The 21,425-nt window shown below is 44.3% G+C and overlaps 1 protein-coding gene across 2 annotated transcripts in view; it reads left to right on the top strand.

The window, feature by feature from the left end:
- syt9a (synaptotagmin IXa) overlaps positions 1-21,425 on the top strand; it is a 221,032-nt gene that overhangs the window by 8,038 nt on the left and 191,569 nt on the right. The window contains exons 3-7 of one of the 2 annotated variants that reach the window (XR_009940586.1): positions 1,551-2,106; positions 9,883-10,003; positions 10,288-10,459; positions 10,972-11,101; positions 12,996-13,341. Coding sequence is in view for 1 of the 2 variants with exons in the window: in XM_062549280.1 (XP_062405264.1) it covers positions 1,551-2,106; positions 9,883-10,003; positions 10,288-10,459; positions 10,972-11,101; positions 12,996-13,064 (1,048 nt within the window). In the remaining variant the exon portion in view is untranslated. Of the gene's footprint in view, positions 1-1,550; positions 2,107-9,882; positions 10,004-10,287; positions 10,460-10,971; positions 11,102-12,995; positions 13,825-21,425 lie in introns of those variants that run through there. The other variant, XM_062549280.1, reaches the window with a different exon arrangement.

The following is a 21,425-nucleotide window of genomic DNA, read 5'->3' as shown; positions in this document are numbered from 1 at the left end:
AGCATTAAGCTTTGTATCTTTAGAAAACCAGTCATGTTTTTGAATGGTCGTGCATCATTCCCTCAGTTTGCCTTGAGATGGGAGAAATACGGATTTCCATGTTGGACTTCCTGCTTTCAATGATGTAAAAATCATAATTTTACATCATTGAAAGCAGGAAGTCCTATTCATGGGTTTCATTGAAATCCGTATTTCTCCCATCTCAAGGCAAACTGAGGGAATGATCCATGACCATTCAAAAACATGACAGGTTTTCTAAAGATACAAAGCTTAATGCTAAACGGTGAAGTGTCCCTTTAAGGAGGGTAAATAAGCAATAGGGTAGTAGGAGGATGGGGGGGGGGGGGACATGTCCATGTCTCATGATCTGATTCCCAAAATGACCAAGACTACTAATGCTATGCTTATGATGCCAAAACACACTGCTGGTGTACAGTAGATGGTAAGGTTTAAGTGAAGCTGACTTGAGTTTTACCATTCATCATCCAAATGGGGTTGTGCTAGTAGTGTATACATGTAGGATATACAGGTCTCGAAAACAATTAAGAGACCAATGTGCATTCTACAGTTGCTGAGTGATGTTCAGATGAGTTGACGGTGATGAAGGTCTCATTTTGAATATGACCATCAAATGTGGTCTCTTCATTTCTTTAAGAGATGTTAGTACTGCAATGCTGCTGATGGAATGTAAATATCTATATGCTACAGTATGCACATCTAAAAGCCACCATGAAAAGCAGTAAAGAATATTTAACAAATAAGAAGCAGGCTTGAGAAATGAATAGACAAGAAAGAGTTTGGGCTGACATATTTGTTTCCCAGCCCTAGAGAAGCATTTGTCCCAATCTCTCAGGCCTGACATCATCTCCAGGTCAGAAGCCCCTCCGCTGAGCCATGTGTATGGCGTGGGCTCTTGTCAAATCATTCACACTTCTCTGCTGTGGACACTTGATGCGCTACGTTTATGAGGAAGTACCGGAGGGGGTCAATTTGCACTGAAGCCAAAATGTTCCAACCACGATATTCCGCTCCACTCGCCAAATCAGCCCAGATAATATGCAGACAGTGAACAGAACTAATTTTAAAACAGTGAAAATTTGCTGCCGCATTTACCCACTCATCCACCCTTCTCCACCCCCTGCCCCCTATTGTTAATATCATATCAGTCTGTTATGATTTCAAAATTCCATCCAGGGCGTCAGCATTCCCCTTCATTTTACCTTCAGGAGTGCCACTTTTCCCTCCGCACACTTTAGAAAGACTTCCCTGTTTAAAGATTCTGCAGCAGTGCTGGCGTCGCTGACAGACAGGTGCGAGTATTCTCACCTGAGACGGATGAGACCCATTCATCCACAAAATGAACAGGAGGCTCGATGCAGTGGCTTCTCACCTGCTGATCCTCTCTCATCTCCCTCTCTCCGCACCGCTCTCTTTCTCTCCCCCCCCCCATCCATTCAACCACCCCCCCCCTCCCCTCACACCCCAGCCATTTAACTTCTCTTCTACCTGTTCTCTCCCTCCTCTCCTATGTCCTGATGAAAAAAAAAAAGGAATAATTCCATCCGCCGGCAGATGAACCTGTCCAACCCGGACTTCAACGTGGCGCAGTTCCAGCGGCAGGAGTCGCTGACCGGCATGAGCCTGGGCCGCCTCAAGCCCGAGCTGTACAAGCAGCGCTCCCTGGAGGGCGACGAGAGCCGGGCCAGCGGGCGAGGCGGGGGCTGCGGCCGCCTGCACTTCATCCTCAAGTTCGACTGCGACCTGGAGCAGCTCATCGTCAAGATCCACCGCGCCGAGGACCTGCCCGCCAAGGACTTCTCGGGCACCTCGGACCCCTACGTCAAGATCTACCTGCTTCCCGACCGCAAGACCAAGCACCAGACCAAGGTGCACCGTAAGACTCTGAACCCCATTTTCGACGAGGTCTTCCTGTTCCCCGTGGCCTACGGCGAGCTGCCCTCCAGGAAGCTGCACTTCAGCATCTACGACTTTGACCGCTTCTCGCGCCACGACATCATTGGCCAGGTGGTGGTGGACAATTTCCTGGACCTGGCAGACTTTCCCAGGGAAACAAAGCTGAACAGGGAGATCCAATATGTGTCCTCGGTGAGTAAACCCCTACTTCCTTACGACATCAGAATCACAGGGCTTTTATCCAAGTATGTCAGCACATAAAAGCAATCTGGCCCTGTTTTTCAGTGGCTGTTAAGCAACATACAGATACAATGTACGTACTGTATGATATACAGGTAATATGCAGCTCATTCAAAAGCAAATGCGCACAAATTGCACAGCATATACATAAAGTGAAACATTTGATGTGAGCGCGGCAATTACGCCGCACTCTCCCTCATAGATACACAGACCGCGCAAACAACACGCCGGTGGCTGATTAGACTCTCAAGAGAGGAGAGCTTTTTGCAGATATTTTTGTCAGTCAGTCAGAGTTTCTGAGGTCTTCTGGAGACCTTTAGAGCCGGCCATCTGGGAGGGGCTTGCAGTCGTGGCTGCGCCGAGAGGAGAGCAGGCTCTGGGTGTTAGCGATAATGATGTGAAGTAATGGAAAGAGTGCAGGCTCCCCGCTGTCAGTGCCTTGGCCTGCTGCATTAAGCAAGGCTTTACTCTAATGAGACAAAAATATTGACAAGGCACTAGTTACAATGCAAATGCTTGCAATGCAGTCGCCATGGTGATCATGGTAGATGAAGCTACTGCGTGTGTGCATACCTCTTCCCTCCCTTCCTCCCTCCCTCCTAACGACTCTCCTCTCATTTGTAGAAGTCTCAGTCCTTTAACATCGCTCACATTTTTTCCTTGCGTCCCTCTAGGTCTCGTATCCATTGGTATCTCCGTTTGTCTAGCATTTTCTTCTCCCAGTGGCTTGATCTATTATAGTCTGTGTCTTTTCCAATCCTGGTTTTACTCTTTACTCAACAGAGGAACGTCAGTGTCTGGTGTAGTGGGGAATTCTTGTCATTATCCTGTATTTAAACAGAACACTGCCTTCCCTGTGCATGTTCGAGACAGTTACACATGCCAAAGGGCTAATCGCTCTCACCGCTAAAACCCATGTTCTGCCAAATCAAACCTGGTACTCTACATTTTCCACACAGCCTCTGGTTGCTCTCTGCCTTCGGATTTGATTCATGTTTGGGATAGACTGGGTTATGGCTGATAGATTTGGGTTATGGCTCCCTCTCATTTCATGACGGTACAAGCAATCTGTTCCAGCCTTTCTCTGAGGGCATGAGTGATGGAGGGATCATTTTTGGTCCTGGCGTCTGATCTCCAGAGGGGTGGAAGCTAAATGAAGGGTTGATGGGAGCCTTAAGGCAGAGGGCACAAGGCATCAGCCCTAAACTCTCAATGGGCCTTCACCTTTTGTGTGACTACTACTGCTCCAAAGCTTCAGGGATCTATTGACATTTCCTCTGCATCTGAATTACTCGCTTATTAGTGTCTGAAATGTTCACCATAAAGCCACTGTATATTGTATTTGAAATTCCCTGGGGAATGCACGTAGAGCCAACAATCTCCACCTCTCCCTGTGGGTCTTGCGAAGCTGTGGAGGCATTGATTATGTGCCATAGCTCATTAAATATGGGCCTGGTACTCATCTGCTCTCCTTTCAGCATTCGTGTTTAAGGTCAATTAATTTCAGGCACCCAGCAGTCCTTTGGAGTCAATACAGATCCGATACTTCAGTGCGTTTGAGCTAATGAAGACAGTAGCCACTCGCAACACGACAATGATAATGAGAGCTTTCCTTTTGAGCCCACAGCTATCAATCCATTTTATGGTTTTGGCATCCATTCTTTTACAGCCATGGATGGTAAGACGCTGCCCATGGGAGACATTCATAAAATCTGTCCAATCAGTTCTACTTGTCCTTCTAATCTGCTTCAAATGGGTAATAATGAGTGAAATTGGATGTATATTGATGAGCTATTGCCAGCCTATTTTACTTAGTAACGCTTTAGTTGAAATTATGAAACCACAAGTCTTTGAAAGACTGTAATTTCAGTTATTGACTACTATGTCACAATAACAACTTAAACACTTTAGGTTTTCTGCCCTGTTAATCCATATCTGTGTAGTTTATGTTTCGTATTCTCAATTTGAGTGCTGTCCAGATGAAGTAAGTGGCAAATCTATACTTAGAGGTTTGTGGTGGCAAAAAAATGCACAAATGCATTCACGGTACAAGAAAATGCATGTCTCCTCAACTTCTGCCATTAGAATAAGATGCTTATACCAAGTGTGCTTTCTGTTTTCCTCTGTTTTATCTCTTGATTCCATTCCAAATCATCACTGACTTTGTGACAGTATTGTGTAGTTTTTTAAGCACATACACGTCACAAACATTATTTTCACGGCTGGCTGTGAAGCGACAAAGGGGAGGGGTGAGTCTCAATCAGCTCCTGATGAACTGGATTCCGGAGAGTAATTAATTCATGACTGATGCACCCTCCCTGTCTCACTTCCCCTCGTAGTGTGCTGGAGACAAATGATTATGACACTGGAACCGTACGCCCCCCTCCACCTTACCCCCCTTCACCACCACCCAGCCTTTCTCTCCACATCGTTCTTTTCCCCCATCATGTCAAGGTCTCCCATGGAGGCTTCTTGACTCCTGTGTGTATTCAGCCCTGCAGTGTGAAACAGACAGAATTTAAATGGCTCCTAAGTCCACCTCCAGTCATAATGGATCGGATGAAACGCCAGAGAGACCTGACACACTTTGCTGAATATTTCATAGGATTCTGCCAAAGGTGGGCGAGTGGCCTACATCCCTAACAGTGATAAGGTGTGAGCCCTTGTTATGATAGCGAAGCCCTTCAGCATCCGGGGTTGAATTGAATTTTGGTCATATCATGACATGCTGTAACCTCCGGGGACCAACAGAAGTACGGTTATCTTATGTCGGCCTTCCTTGTCAAGTCCAAGAGTCTGGATCCATTCTTCAAATCTGCAAGTCTCCTTCGGACCACGGAGTACCTGTGAATCTTGGAAAACTAATCCATTTTCATGTGCCGAATCATTGGCATAACTGCAGCTTTGTGCCGTGCCAGTATTTCTTCTCCGCTGGTATAGTCTCATTCACCCGACACTTCAGTGCTTGTGACAGTGGCAACTCGTTGACAAATAAGTCTTTAGCGCCGCCTCACAAGATTTCTCAATATTGTTTGCACTGCCAAGAACAAAATGGCTCCCAGTAGACCTCGGCACAGATAACCGCTCAAAAATGTGACCCAAAAGATATTACCACATCATGTTCTAATACATCAAGTCTCCTGGGGCGCAACAGGGAATGAGGAAATAAAGCCCATCTAATCCACCTTTATCCAACCAGAGTTAGGCCACATTATGTGCAATAAAACAGGCTGATTACTGAGTCTTACCGAATATACGCCTTGCTATGTTACAGAAATATTCCCATAGTGATGAAAGGGTTTAAGGACAGGAGTTGACTTTTATCTAATTAGGCGCAGGATTAGTGATTCATCAAGTGACTCAGTCGATGATTTTAAACCTTCATCCAGCACACTGCAAACAAATCATACTGATGAAGCCTTCATATTTCCCTCTCCTGGTATTTTGAGCCCTGCAGCAGGAGTCGATGGAATAGATTTGCATGAATATGGATTTCAGAAGGCCTATGAATTATGTTGTTTTTGGCTTCGGAGTTAATTGCATATATTTCCTCATCTTAAGCATCTCTCTGTGGTTTGAGGTACATTAATGGCTGTTTATTTAGAGCACTTAATGAAGGCTACTGTAAGGGCAATCTCTGGTCAGTGTAGTATGCTAGTGTGAGGAAAAGCTGATACTTTGCTGGTATAATAAGTGTTAAACCCTGACTTATGCGGGCACCGTAATCATATGAAATGCATGTGATGCATGTGAGACAGACCATGACAGAAGAAATGGGATTTTGCTCTTATTGAGCTTGGCAGGAGCGTTCGCATTTCTCAATTCATTTAAAACCAAAGATGCATAATGGTGCAGTAACAAGCTCTGCGGCAGAGGAAGAGCCTGACATTTATGCGGTTTGCTTTCGGCCTCATGTGAATGCCCCTGCACATTACAAAGGTAAATGTCAGTGTGTGTGTCATTCTAACACGGGCACACCTAGGAACAGCCTGGTGCCCAGAGACTGGACTCTATAAACAGACCTCAGCTAAAGAGGCAGCATGTGTATAACCTCCATTTTTTCAAAGTCTACTGAAAGCTGGTTTGCATGGATGATGCCAGTACAGTGTTGATGTTGTTTTGATTTTTCCTAGATGATTATAGGACTAGAATGTAGTATAGGCTTAAAGCTCAGAATACCATAACACAGTTAAAATAAATATTTTTGACTCTCAGACCACTGTTTTGTACTTGTATCTTTGCGTTACAAATGTCCTTATGAACTTATTTTTCGTAAAATGTACTGTTTGTTAATCTGTTAAGTAGCCTTCAGGGGCTCCTGGACGGGTAGAGTGTGTACTCATCAGCCTGTGTGGGCAGAGGGCCATGTTACCGTGGTAGCAAGTGAACTGCAAGAAATAAAAATTTGCAGTGACCTTTTCTCGATGAGGGGGGGGAAAAAAATAAAACAAGTACAATTGTGTGTGTGTGTCTGTGTGTCTGTGTGTGTGTGTGTGTGTGTGTGGTGTGTGTGTAGTAGAAGAGCACCTGCGGGACTCAACAGGGTGCAGAGCACAGATCTAACTCCTCTTATCTGTGACACAACCCACTCTGTGCCCCCCAGCAGTCCTCCGGAGAAGCTATTAGGAAATTATCTGCAAATGTCAGAGCCACAGCAGCACTGTCTGAGTGACTGGTTGGCTGAGGAACAGTCCTCCTATATGGTCTAGAGAAAAGGAGCACAATCTGCCTTGTGTTCATACCTGAATCATATCAGTTTGATGTAAGCGGTAGAGGATTAACTCCTTTTTAAACAGGCTTGGCTATTCTTTATGATGTCCTTCAGGCAGTCGGGAGAGATTTGGAGTGTGATATTTTTATGAATCTCTTTTTTTTTGTATTTCTGCTAGAGAAAAGGCATGTCTAATTTTGGATTAAACTGAATTCATTCGCAATTAAAGCATCAACGTTTTTTATCTACTTTGCATTAGGGGTTTTAAGGGATCGTTGAGAAATTTATTCTACGTGTGTGACGAAGTGTCTGAAGAGAAAGTCTCACATTATCCGGCAAGTTATTTTCGGAGCATGTGTTAATTGAGCTGTTACTTTCTACAAGGGAGCTGATGTGGTGTTAAGATCTATTACGAGAAAGAAGGAAGGAGAAAGGGGCTAGTCTCCAAAGCATCACACACACACACACACACACACACACACACACACACACACACACACACACACACACACACACACACACACACACACACACACACACACACACACACACACACACACACACACACACACACACACACACACACACACACACACACACACACACAGAGATGCTCCCCCCGGAGGGAAGTGGATGGGAACTTGCTGTCACCGTCTTTGAAAGAATCCACTTATAATACATGTGCTACAATCTCTAGAGCAGGCCTAATGCACCTACTCAAAGATGCCAGCATGTGTGTGTGTGTGTGTGTGTGTGTGTGTGTTTGCATGTGCGTGTACCTGTGTCTTGCCTGTGTGTATGTGTGTGTGTGTGTGGGTTTGTGTGCGCGCATGTGTGTGTGTGTGTGTAAGTATGTAAAGAGGTGGCAGGTGGGTGTATGGTGTCACGTCCGTGTCTTAGAGATAGCAGTCCCCCTGTCAACACTGAGGCGGCTAAAAGGCGACATGTAGTCAGTAAGATTAGATCACAACCTGTCGCATCAACTGCTGTTAGCACTGCGAATCAGTATGGATGTGCGGTGGCTCGCCCGCCCTGTGGTGAGCCGTGTGCTTGCCACTCGTTTAAATGTCACACCGAAGACATTTCAAGACAAAAGGAGCCCGCTGTGCGAGCAGGAAATAGCCCAGTAGCCAACATTTAATGGGCTTCTCTATGAAAGTTTGTAAAGAGCGTTTTAGCCTTTTTGTCTCTTCCTGCAACTCTGTGATTCTTCCAACTTCCCATTTCAGGACTTGTTTCTGCTGCAGAACCTCTCCCAAAGGCTTGTTCACGGTGCCTCTCAAGTCTCAGTCCTCCTCGGTCTAGTCTGCGCATTTGTGCTGCATCAGCAGGCTCATGTATGGAGAGTATTTTTCAGAAACGAGAGCGATGATATCCACAGCTCCCCCAGATGTTCCGGAAAAAGGTTATCTGATTTGGCCCATCTGCTGAGTGCTTTATTTCCTGGGCCCCTCATCAAACTCCAGAGCTCCAGCCAGCTTAGCTAATTTGCTAGCTAGCGGTTTTAATGGTGACTTATTCTCTGACATGAACCACAGCTCATTTGGAGGAGCTAGAGCAATTAGGCGCTCTGCGACGATGCCAACTGCCAATTATCTGGAGCCAGTTACTCCACTGCTTGTTTTCACGAGGCTAAAGGCTGGACGTTTATGACTTTATTTACTTTCTGTGTGTTTGGAGTTGCAATGTCCTGTATGAAATTAATCACGACAGAAAAGCTACATAGTGTCCCTTAGAACAGGACTATAAAATGTGAATAAATGTAGATATACACAGTATGACATGATGTCAGATGTGTTTATACTTGTTATTGTCGACGGAGCCGTTGTTACACTACGGCACTCAAGATACTGACCCAAAGGCCCTAGCTGGCTGGGGCATCTGCACCGTACGCCGGCGATGCTGATTCGATTCCCGCCCCGTGGTCCTTTCCGGATCCCACCCCTGCTCTCTCTCCCATTCCTGTCACTCTTCACTCTCACTGTCATTAAAAGCCCCCCCCCCCCAAGAAAAAAAAAAACGTAAAAAAGATACTGAACCAAAATGCTACCCAACTACCCAACCCCCTCATCTCCCCTCCTTCTCCTTACCTTCGAGGTGGCCATTTACTCACCTCCATCAGGTACTATCTCCCTGGTCCTCTTAACCTCCTCTTTCTGTGGCGCAAAAGATGGCCATCTAGTTGTTATTAGCCTTGCCCACCCCGGGCAGAGGAGCGTATTGTACAGTAATCAGGTCCATCATATCTAGCCGTCCGTTCATCTCTGTGTGTGTTTGTCCGCTCACATAACTTCAAAAACACTGGTCTGATGTACTTCAAAGCAGAGAGTCACTTATCTCAGTCCTCTTATATGATCATCTGAATCCAACTAAAAATGCAAAGGCCGTATTTGGTTTTCAACTTTGGTTAATATTGCGTGTCAGGGGCTAGGGTCTGCTTTGACCGATCTTGTTTGATCTGCTTTTCATCCCCAACCTTCTGGACCATTTCTAGGTCCTATCCACATCAACCCGGGTAAATATAGATGTGCGTAATTATTTCTCCGTTTAGCCCTTCTGTCCACATTAGCATGGCGTACTGTATTCCGACACTGAAAACTGTACTTTTGGAAAACGATATCTGAGGTGAAGGAGGTTTGAAAACTGGGTTTTCCGCTGCAGTGTGTACAGAGAAACCGGAGAGCTTCATATACAGTGAGGTGCAGTTAATGATACTGATAAATAGTGCTCCTGACAACACTAACAGCAAATGCTTCCATGGTGTTCTGATATGGACGCAAATCTTTTGAAAAATGATGCAAAACGATAATGAGGATGGCAATCTTTTTAATTGCAAATGTTCATATGTATGTTTACCCAGCTTGATATAGACACGGCCTTAGTAAAAACGTTGGCAGGTGATTCTAAGTGATAGTGAAGGCGTGCCCCATTTAAAAAGGACAGTTTGTTATTCCTGAATTCCACTTTTACATTGGTACAGTATGTGAAGCTGATGTGTGTCCTTGGTGGCTTCACAGGATAATGTGGATTTAGGAGACCTCATGTTCTCACTCTGCTACCTGCCTACCGCTGGACGCTTGACCATCACCATCATAAAGGCTCGTAACCTCAAAGCCATGGACATCACTGGAGCATCTGGTAATTTACACACACACACACACACACACACACACACACACACACAAACACACACACACACACACACACACACACACACACACTTACACGAGCACACATGAGTATGTACAGTATGAGTATGTATACCACATGCACATAGAATATATTAATGCATGCAGGAATTGACTGACTGAAGCAAACATACACACACACACACACACACACACACACATCCATAGAACTATAAGTCACTAGTTTCCAATTCCAGTCAATACAATGCAGATGATTTTTGTGTTCTCTTGCAGATCCTTATGTGAAGGTGTCCTTAATGTGTGATGGCAAGAGGCTGAAGAAGAGAAAAACTTCCACAAAGAGGAACACACTGAATCCTGTCTACAATGAGGCTATAGTCTTTGATGTCCCGCCAGAAAATATCGATCAGATCAGTCTCCTGATTGCAGTAATGGACTATGACCGGTCAGTCCCATGCCATGACAGCCTTTTTTCCTCTTCCTGTATTTCAATCTTTGTCCAAAATGGTATCAATTATGTTTTATCAATGCTTTACCTGCAACAAGGCTTTTTTAAAGCTGCAAACAGTCGATAGATTTATTTGATATGTCCAGCCTGCAGATAACCGCACATTTTATTTCTCAAATTGGGTACAATGAGTCGAATAACAGGCAATTCTCCGGAAAACGAGAAGTCTTGACCTTTTGATTCTATCAAATTGTTCTGTGGAGATGCCGAACATCCCAGAATAAGCTGATTTGATCGATATACGCCTCAGAGAATAATGAGAACTCCTTGAAGCAGTCAGATAAATGTTGAATGGCCATGGCAATCTCCTTTTTCCCCTTTACTTCTCTCTCTCTCTGTATGTCCTCTGTTTTTCTTTGTGTGTGTGTGTGTGTGTGTGTGTGTGTGTGTGTGTTTGTGTGTGTGTCTTTTCAAATAAATTTCTGTTCTGTTTTTTGGCTCGTTTACAGTGTAGGTCACAATGAGGTCATCGGTGTGTGTCGGGTGGGCAACGATGCTGAGAGCCTCGGCCGGGACCACTGGAGTGAGATGCTGACCTACCCCCGCAAACCTATTGCCCACTGGCACCCTGTTGTGGAGGTAAAGCCCTAATTATTCACATCAGAACTATGAGCTGAGATGAAACTACTGCAGAACGGCTGCAGCATTTTTTTGTTTCTTTTTTAAAGCATGGGCTTGTAGCTTCTTGGCAGATGTGAAGGTAGGCAGTGGAATGAATATGAGGTCCAAATTGTTGGCATTCTATCAGAGAAAATACGCAATTGACTGTCTTCAGGGATCCATCTCATAATTTTAGCATCAATTTACATGACTAAGGAAGTCTGCCACAAAGAGCCTGTGGTTGTTAACACAATCTTTACAAGCACATACATACATTATATGTGAATTGTCTATTTACAGTATTTGCCTCTATGTTAAAAATAGGAGGCTGTGGTGCAGGATGATATCATGCAAGGCACATAGTCTCGAAGTTGCATCATGACACACAGTTTCCAACCTGAAACATTTAGAATCAATACTGTATCTTGAAAACCTTCGGAAAATCGGTACACTCCAAACCCATCTGTAGTGCAACTGTGATACCTCTGGAAGTCACGGGCAAGCACCTCTGTAATCTTTTTTCATTTCAGTGACTCTTTCTTACCAGGCCAGACCAATTGGATTTTGGGAAATTACCTATATTCACGTTATGTGAGGTTGACTGTGGAGGCAGCTGTTATGTGGCATGTTAAGCAATTCTGCTCAGCCATATGGAGCACGAGAGAGAGAGAGAGAGAGAGAAAAAAAAGGGAAGGCATGTTTCAGCTAGTGGCTCTGAACACAGTTGACCTGCTCACTCATCCCAGCTTAATGAGTTATTTGTGTGTGCTTCAAAGGCATTCCCGCTTCCCTGGATGTAACATGGTAAACTCACGGGGCCAAGGACGGGAGAGAGGGGTTAGGGGGGAACAGAGAGAGAGAGAGAGAGAGGAAGGAGACGAGGTGCGGTGCGGCAGGGTGATACAATAAAAAGGCAACGCGAGTGAGAAAGACGGGCGTATTGCAAAGAGACACGTACAAAGAAGCTGTACACGGGAGAGAGAGAGAAAGAAAGAGAGAGAGAGAGAGAGAGAGAGAGAGAGAGAGAGAGAGAGAGAGGAGAGAGAGAGAGAGAGAAAGGCAGTCTGATGTTTTATCTGGTTGCTGCAGGGTCATTGGCTGTCGTATTGCCCTGAAATCCCAGGCCGAACCGATGGGAAGCTCATCTATTATTTAGCAGTGTGCATCCCAGGCCATTTGAGTCAAGGTTGCATTGCCTACACAGGGCCCAGTTTTCTTCAACCAGACTCCTATTCAAAACATTGTCGTTTGGTCTTACCGCTTCAAACAGAGCCCTATTTTAAACTCTGTGTATTCTAAACAGCTGTAGTGCTTTTCCTGCAGAGAGCCAGAGATGCTCTCTGTTGGTGGGAGAAATTCATGCATTCCTTTCAGGAAGGGAATAATAATTGCGGCAGCAAGACGCAGGAGAGAAAAACAAAGGAACAGGCAATTTATCATAAGAGGTGGAACTGGCTCTGGACAAATAGCAGTGAGAAAGGGAAGGCAGTTCTGTCCTTGTAGATAACTGGGGTATATGGCTATGAAGGCAGCTCATTTAAAGCCTTTGTGTTGCTTTAGAGAGACAGAAAAGAAATCATTACTCTCACAAAAAAATGGCTTTTTAACGACCACGTTCAGAGCAAAATTCAAGACAGAACATATATGGGTGTATATAAAAGTGATTCAGTACAGCATACTGTACAGTAGGTTTATTCTTGCCTTATTGCTAATGACCTGTACATCTGTTCCCAGGGGTTTATTCCACTGTACTTGTTTTTTGCAAACGCTAATATACAGCTGGACAGGAGTCCTTGAGAAGAATGACCAGATTATGAGAATGACTTGATAAATATCTATTGATCCAGCTTGCGTTTCTGTTTTCCCTCCACAGTATCAGGGGAGTGGCAGCGGAAGTCAAGGAGGTTCCTGCAACTCCCTCAAAGCACCTCCCTCACCCTGACCAGTCCTGACCCGCACACATGGCACCGTGAGCAGGCAGAGAGAGAGAGAGAGAGAGAGAGAGAGAGAGAGAGAGAGAGAGAGAGAGAGAGAGAGAGAGAGAGAGGGAGGGAGGGAGGGAGAGAGCAGAGAGTGAGAGGAGAGGAGAGGGAACCAAAGCCGGCTGGACGAGACCAAGAATACAGCACCAAGAGTGTGGAGGCTGATGCTGAATCCTGAGAGAGAGAAAGAAAAAGACAGAGAAAGAGAGAGAGAGAGATAGAGAGATAGAGATAGAGGTAGAGAGAGAGAGAGAGAGAGAGAGAGAGAGACAGTCACCACCGTGGTCAGACCCCAATGGGACGATAACTTTGCATGGTCGATGCGGATTGCCTAAAAGTTGCATGTTGAGTGGCATACAGTGTGGTTGTTTGTTTTCCTCTGTGATGTGATGAAAGATACGTGACGATTGCCCAGAGCCGTCACAACGGTTTCATGTCAGCTTCAGTCTGAAACTGCAGTCAATGTTTTCTACCATAGTCTTGATACCTGTTTTTATTGGAGTGTCTCTGTATCACATGTTGTTCTAAAGGTTTCGTCCAGTTGCCATGGTTTCCTGCGGACACAGTGCATGAATCAATTTAGGTGGGGTACTCTCTGTTTTTCCTTTTTTTTCCGTTATGAAATGGAATGTGAAGTTTTGTTATAACATCTAATGGTGTTAGATGAAAGTTAATTTATAGACTTTGCAAGTGAAACTGTCCTAACAAACTGTTATTAAACACATTTCTTTTCTTAAAAAGGGCCTCATTATTTTCAAAAACACTCATAGACTCAGTGTTTTTAAACACATCTTATCCTAAAGATGGCATTCTTAAAACTGTCCTGAATAACGATACAATATGATCCTGATACTGTATCTGTACTAATCTGAGAGATAACTATATTATGCAAAACCATACAGTATATTACTAATTATTTTGGCATGCAAGTAATTTAGTCTAGCTGAAGGCAGTTGAAAATATGGAATAGCCTAGTGTGTGCAGAGTTAGATGTGCTCATCAAATGCTTTTCAGAGTCATTGGTTTGACTTAGACACACACATCTACCAGCACTTTTCCGCATTTCCACAGGAAGGCCGGATTAATGTATGCTTTGTGGTTCAGCTGATTGGCACACTCTTTCATGGCCAAGAGCTATTGTCAACCATCAGAAGGCATGTTTACAATTAGACTAGCCTGGTTTCACCGAATATAAAGTTATCCTCGGGGACTGTTCCTGAACATCTTTTATCAGAGCTTTGTACAGCTTTGAACACGCATTGCCTCAGTATTACCATCCCTCTCCAAGCACTTAATGACACTCTAGCCTGAGCCAGCCCAGGATCTCTGTGGTATTCTGGTTTCCGTGGACGCACCAATCAATTCCTTTTATACTCTCCTGGGTTCTAAATTGGAAACTACAGTCTGTCTGGAAGAACAAAGCCTCAGTGCCCACAGAGTGGATCACATTTTCAGGTGTGTGTGTGTGTGTGTGTTTGTTTGTGTGTGTTTTATCTTACCTTTCACACAAAAAAATCTGTCCCATTATCTCGGAATTTAAGAAAAAAAAATTGCGCAAATATTAAAATGTGGACTCAGACAAAGGAGATGTTGTGTGTCATGAAAGGGAAATAAACCTGTCCTTGCTTTGATCTGAGCTACAACGGGAACATGCATTCTTTCCTCAGATACTCGAGTACTCAACAGCACCTAATGATGAGATGTGTACAATTCCGCAGGCAATCTCACTCAGAAAGCTTAATAGACAGATGAATGACATAGCTCACTGAAAAAAACGTCCATCTAAAGAATGTGTATAATCTCTTTTCTCTGTTGTGACAGCAGAGAATGTTTTCATTCCCTCTGTACTTCTGAGTGCACTGTAATCTTTTTAAACACGATTGACACTGCACATTTTAAGCATTCATAAAATGCATTTTTGTAAAGACTTACGATGGACTTTAGCATATCAAAGGTACTGACTCAGATACACACTTACCCCGACGTAGCTACACTCCCACTGGCACATTACCCTTCATATCACACAGGCATACTGCTTGACAAGCACACAGCTTAATGCCACTTGGTCTGTTAGGTTGAAATTCATTTGAGTTCGGTTCAGAGATCTTAAGGCCTACAGAATGCACACATCTATCTAAATGGCACGCTATGGACAAATCTGTATACAGCAGTGCAGCAGTGTTATGGCTGGGGGAATGGCCTAAGTAATTACATTTGAGTACACACATTCAGGAAAGACATGTCTGTGAAACGCAAAAAAAGGAGCAAAGGTGGCGGTTTCGATTTGAAGTGTTTGTCTCTTCCTGCACCACCATCCCCACTTGCACACTATGCCACAATGTCACGAAGGCAGTGAATTATTCAGAGCTCGTTAAGAGGCCGAGTGCCAACAGTCTATCGCTCTCTCTCTCTCTCTCTTTCTTTCTTCCACGCGACGTTGGCGGTCGCTCTCCACCGTCGAACAATCACGACCTGGTCCTCCCACACTCGCCTGGGCCTGTCACTTAACAGCTGTGAGGCACCGACACTCCAGAGAGCCGGCCATCGTTAGAGGCTCGTTAGAGGGTACGTTAGGGCCTCATTAAGAGATGAGTGAAGTGAGTGACGTGGGCGCCATGGCGGCAGGTCCAAACCCAAGGCGACAGTCCCCTCAGTGATGCTCTACAGGCTCTGTGCCTGAAGTTGTCACTACGTTTTTTGAACAATACAACACAATCATGGTAGCACGAAGATGCCCACAAACGGATGGCTGTAGACTAGGTGACAGCACACTGACAGACCATAGTGCACTGTCCCTGTGTTCGCTGTCTCAGCACCATACCTGACAGCATAGTGAGGCAGGTGTACTGGGCTGGGAGTATTTTTCTTTACCCATGTACAGTAACCACCACATTATTAGGCTTTTGAATCAACACAGTCATAACAATTTATGTAAAAATATTCAATTACACATTCATGATCATATGAAAGATTTTTTTGCAAAAGATTTTTTTTCTTTTGCAAGTGCTTAAAAACAATTTAGCAATTTTGTGTGGGAATAGCAGGTGCAGAAAGATAACATTCCTGCACACAGACACCTACATTCAGACATGACATGTGCACACACACACACACACACACACACACACACACACACACACACACACACACAGCAGGCCCAGTTAGGAGGAGGACACAATTAAGATACATGGCACCTACAATTATTATGTGTGTGGGGGCGTGTACTGTGTGCAGTGTGAAAATAAGTTTTTTTTAATGTTCCTCGCACAAAATGAGGCCAACGTGTCCGAGTTTGAAGAAATAATAAATGGGAAAATTATACTTCTAGCAAACATTGAAAACGGATCCCACAGACCCAAACACCTTTCAAGGGTTAATTCATGGCAACACCACTTTTTGTTTAGGATTAGACCAGTGTATGATATGAGTAAACTGTGCCTTCTGAAAATAGTTACACAGGAAGTAATATAGGCCTACAGTATGCGAAATACTGATAGACTTTACATTATTCAGGGCAAAAGCATTGCTAATAATTCACGGTCGATTCTTTGTCTTGAAAGTAATGCTTTTCATGGTGCCCATGGGATACTCTGCAGGGTCTTTCAAAAATCTGTAATAAAATCAAAGAAAACATAATCATAGTTTTATATTGTATTATCTTCAGTGCTATATTACATTATATGCCATCTTCCCATGTGCCATGGTAACTAGGACGACATGCTACAACGACCTCAAAGAAATCCACTTAAGGGACAGTACGATGGACTGATGTTCCTTTCTGGCCAGTTCAATTTTTTCCCCTTGCCTCAACTTTCTCCCATTGCCATTAAAGCACACTAAAACCAACTCCTAATGGACTGCAAGACGTTTGAAAAGCTCACTAAAAAACGTCTCTTGCACACACCAGAGGCCGTGGCTGAACTGAACAGGGTAATAGCTTCCAGATGTCTCACTGTGGCCTCTTACCTGTCTGGGCTGATGGCATGACTCACGACCAAATCACCATCTAAGTGGAACTTTCTCTCTTATTCACGGAAGCTCAACCAATTCAAAAGCTTCTAGCACTGCGGTAATGTCAGGTGGGTGCAAGTCATATGAATAGGCAGTAGACTGAACCAAGACCCAGATGCTGTCTACTTTCATTTTGTGCAAAAGAGATAAATACATACATACATACCTATTATATTTCAAAAGCAAAGTGATTTTTTTGGATTGCCCCTATTCTGCTTCAATGAAATAGTCAATCCCATATGTCAAAGAGCAAATCTTTAGCACTTCACACGGAAAAGGTCATATACATGTAGGAGTTTTGCAGTGTGCACACAAATTGACTACTAACAGAAATCGTTGAATAGTACATACAAATACTTTAACTAACATGTTTTAAAACAAAAAAATATGCTTTGCTTGCTACTGTACTGTTACCATTTGCTGCATAGCAGCCCATCTTTTATCTTAGTTCGGACCAGCGTTCTCTGGATTTGGAGGTCTATTCCCAGAGTATTACTGCAGTTGAAAGGTAAGCAGGTGTATAAGACCACTGGTCTCTGTATTGGGAGGTCCACTCCCAGAGTATCACTGCAGAAGAAAGGTGAGCTGGTGTATTAGAGGAGAATTGTCTGGACGACAGGAAGGATCAAGTGAGTTTCCTCTCTCGTCTTAAATATTAGCCTGACCCATCCTCCCCACAGAGCTGTAAGGCCAGGGAGATAGATTCCTCATGAATCTTACATGAGAATGGCTTGCTGAACACATATATTTAAGTGTCCATAAGTCATAGTCAAACATGAACAGTAGGCTTTCTTTTAAAGATAAAGAAAATCATTATTGTTATGGTACCGTTGAAAGATAACATCTATTCTTCTCCCTCTGCAATAACTATACAGGTAAAAACATATTTATTTCACAAATCTATTGTAGCTGAAAGGAGTGCAAAATCATTATATGATCAATGTATTATCTGCCCACAGAAATTCCATGTGGCGTTTACAACACAACAATAGAGTGAAGCAAAATTCGAGCAATTTGTTATTGATTGCTTTGCATGTCTTTCCAAGATAGTCATGGATTCCCATCATCAGGCCCACTTAAGGTAGATGGTCCCAGGGCTGTTTATCATAACGCTTTAAAGCCAGTACTCCAGCAGATGTTCCTGGCCATGCTAATATGATCGTTCATCTGCTTAAGCCTCTAAGCCAGATATATCTCAGAGACTCAACAGCTAAAGGAATGGGAATATCCGCTAAACGTCCACTAATTAAGATTTATTATTACCGGAGGAAACCCTCACCGTCTACTCTGTCGGTGCTTACAAAGATGCATGTAATCCCCAACAAAAGTATCCCTTCCTTTAAGAATATGTCAAGACATGGATAAAAACATGTTGCTATTTTATTTCAATTAAAGATGTCTGGTATAGTCCAAGAAGAAAAGGAAAAGCTGAAGAGGTAAACCACCACCAAAGACCAAAGTGTGTGTGTGTGTGTGTGTGTGTGTGTGTGTGTGTGTGTGTGTGTGTGTGTGTGTGTGTGTGTGTGTGTGTGTGTGTGTGTGTGTGTGTGTGTGTGTGTGTGTGTATATGTGTGTGTGTGTGTGTGTGTGTGTGTGTGTGTGTTAAGCTCTGTTTACGTCTGTGCCCATGCTCAGCAGAGCCTCTTTGTACGTGTTTGGAGTGGGGCTGGTCCAGGTACTGCGGCAGTTGGCGGCCTGGCCGTTGCACAGGATGCACATTATCAAAAGCCCGTGTGAGCCCGATGCTGCCAGGTCTGAGCTCTGCCAAAGAACAGAGAGAGGCGAGATAGAGAGAGAGAGACTAGAGAGAAAGAGAGAGAGAGAGAGTCCTGAGCAGGGTGGGTGCGTGTGTGTGTGTGTGTGTGTGTGTGTGTGTGTGTGTGTGTGTGTGTGTGTGTGTGTGTGTAGGGTGGGTACCGAAAGATATAAATATGCCACTGAGCTCTCTCTCTCTGCTGTACTTTTTGCAGGATTGCTGCAAAATATTAATCTGACCCAATAAATGGGATCAAAAGCAAGAGATCGAGGGGCTTATGGGACTTCCCTGTACCCAGGTGGACATGACAGTGTGAATGGAGATGTAACGCCATCCCTTTAAAGGATTCAGCATAAAACAGGAGGATGGAGGAAGAAAGAGAGAGAGAGAGAGAGAGAGAGAGAGAGAGAGAGAGCGGAAAGAGGGATTTGCAGGCACAATATCAAAGAGGGAGGGAGAGACAGAGAGAGAGAGCGAGAAAGAGAGAATGAGAGAGAGAGAGAGAGAGGGAGGGAGGGAGAGACAGACGGACCAACACCAGACACCATATGAGCTGTTTTCCTGCCTAAGCCCACTGTTTTTGGGTGCTGACATTCTGTAACAGTGACAAACATGATCTCCATCAAGGCCATGGCTGTTGATGAGATGAGATTTCATTGTTGCCTGTCCACCCAGCCCTTGTGTATTGCCAGTGAGAGCATGTTTATCCCTCGTCTCAGCTTGTGCAGATTTACCGATTTCTTTGTGCACCCTCCTGCGCTTCAGAAGTGGTGTACCGCTCCGCATCCCACCAGCAACTATCTTAACCGTGCTGCTGGATCATGTTTGTTGCATGCAACATCTCATGCAACATTTATTCGTGACCCAAAACTCTTGACATACTGTACAACAGCGCCGCTTGGTTTTGCCATCCCGGCTGCATAATCTCAAGGGCCAAGCTGAAATGTTTTTGAACCGAGCACCAGGGAGTACTTCAGCTGCAGTGCACCTATATGCCCCTGCTGTGATGAGATGCAGCCTGATTTACCATTGCAGTAGTCTGACCCTGTCTGTAATTCACTGCACGTTTCAGAACGAAACGGCTGAGGATATGATAGGCACAGGAAATGAATAAAGTAGACAGATTTCCCTTTTATCGAGACTCTCCTTTCTAATTTCAAGAGGCTCTTCACTTCTGAATGGCAGGTGCTTCGCTCAACAGAGAAGAGATACTTGTCTTCTGCTGTCCTCTGACTCTTCACCATCAATATTTGCGCTCTGCCGGTGATCATCAGTTCAGACTGTCAACAACTCAAGCAAACAAATGAATCGGAACTATGAATGGCAAAGCACTGATTGAGCATGATGGGGCCTGACTGTTCTTGCTGTTGCTATGCTCTTTTATGATATTGCGGCAGTTTTAACTCTCCGATTCAGATTTGTTCACTAGATGTACCTTTTCATGCATCATAATTAATTTTACCTTCCATTACTTAAAGGTTGGGTACGGAATTAGCAAAACGGACGGCAGAGTTTGAACATATACAACCTCAAGTCCCGCCCTCCATGCACGAGCGACAATTCAAATGCGCAGCGCGAGAGCGAGCCAGGCTAAATGAAATGCCAGCCTGGCGTCTACAGCACTATGAGCTCTAGTCTCCATACAATCACTCACATCAACTTCCCCAATTACATTCTTTATTCACCTCCAAAGGGTTGTAGTACATATGGTTCAGTAGCCATAGGTGTGTATATTTGAACAGAATCTGGTTTGTTCTTACCAGGGCGATTATCTCCTGAAATATCCGAGTTTAGTGCTGGCCCGTTGGTTCGCCTATTCCACCGTAGCTCCAAGCTGTTAAGTTTCGATTTCATGTTTACAGCACTCTTCGTGTCACGGTAAAATGTAATTTTTGCTACATAGCTTATTTATTGCGTGGGTGATTGAGTTTCCGTAGGTATCCGCTGCCTTAGTTAGTTTGTATAGAAATGAAGTGACACATACAACAAGAGGGGAACATGGACGTGCAGCAGCAGGCAGTTGGTTTCGTTTCAGCACTGACTCGCGGTCACCAGCTTTCGAAAGGGTCGCGCGCGGTGGGGAGGGGGAGCAGGAAGAGGAGTAAGACGTTAGATTGACGAACGAGCTGTGAAATGATGGTATGGGGTGAGGAATTCTATTGGCTGCAGTTTTTCGAGCCCTGCCCGTTCCGCAGATGATTGACGTGTTTAATTTCCATTTCAGTGCTTCCAACTTAGTGGCTATAAGTGGGTTAGGAATAGGATTTCAAGTGATTTTGCAAAAATGGCCAACAAAGCTCATTCCATACCCTACCTTTAATATTATACGAGTGCTGCCAACTTGAAAGCACACCTCTGACTACAATCTTGCAAGTGAGTCATGATTTTAACTGCAATAAAGTAAACAGAATTGGCACATAACAATCTTGTTTCAAACAGAAGAGCCTTTGCTGTTTTAAAAGAATTACTTCTCATCCAATTCCCTGTGTGATCGTTTTGAGCCAGGGAAAAAACACCCCCAGTGCCCAGGCCAATCGAAAACAGGGCGCAAAAT

Source organism: Sardina pilchardus, chromosome 11, assembly GCF_963854185.1.
Source record: "Sardina pilchardus chromosome 11, fSarPil1.1, whole genome shotgun sequence".
NCBI classification, from domain to species: Eukaryota; Metazoa; Chordata; class Actinopteri; order Clupeiformes; family Clupeidae; genus Sardina; species Sardina pilchardus.
This window is presented reverse-complemented; position numbering and strand designations above follow the sequence as displayed.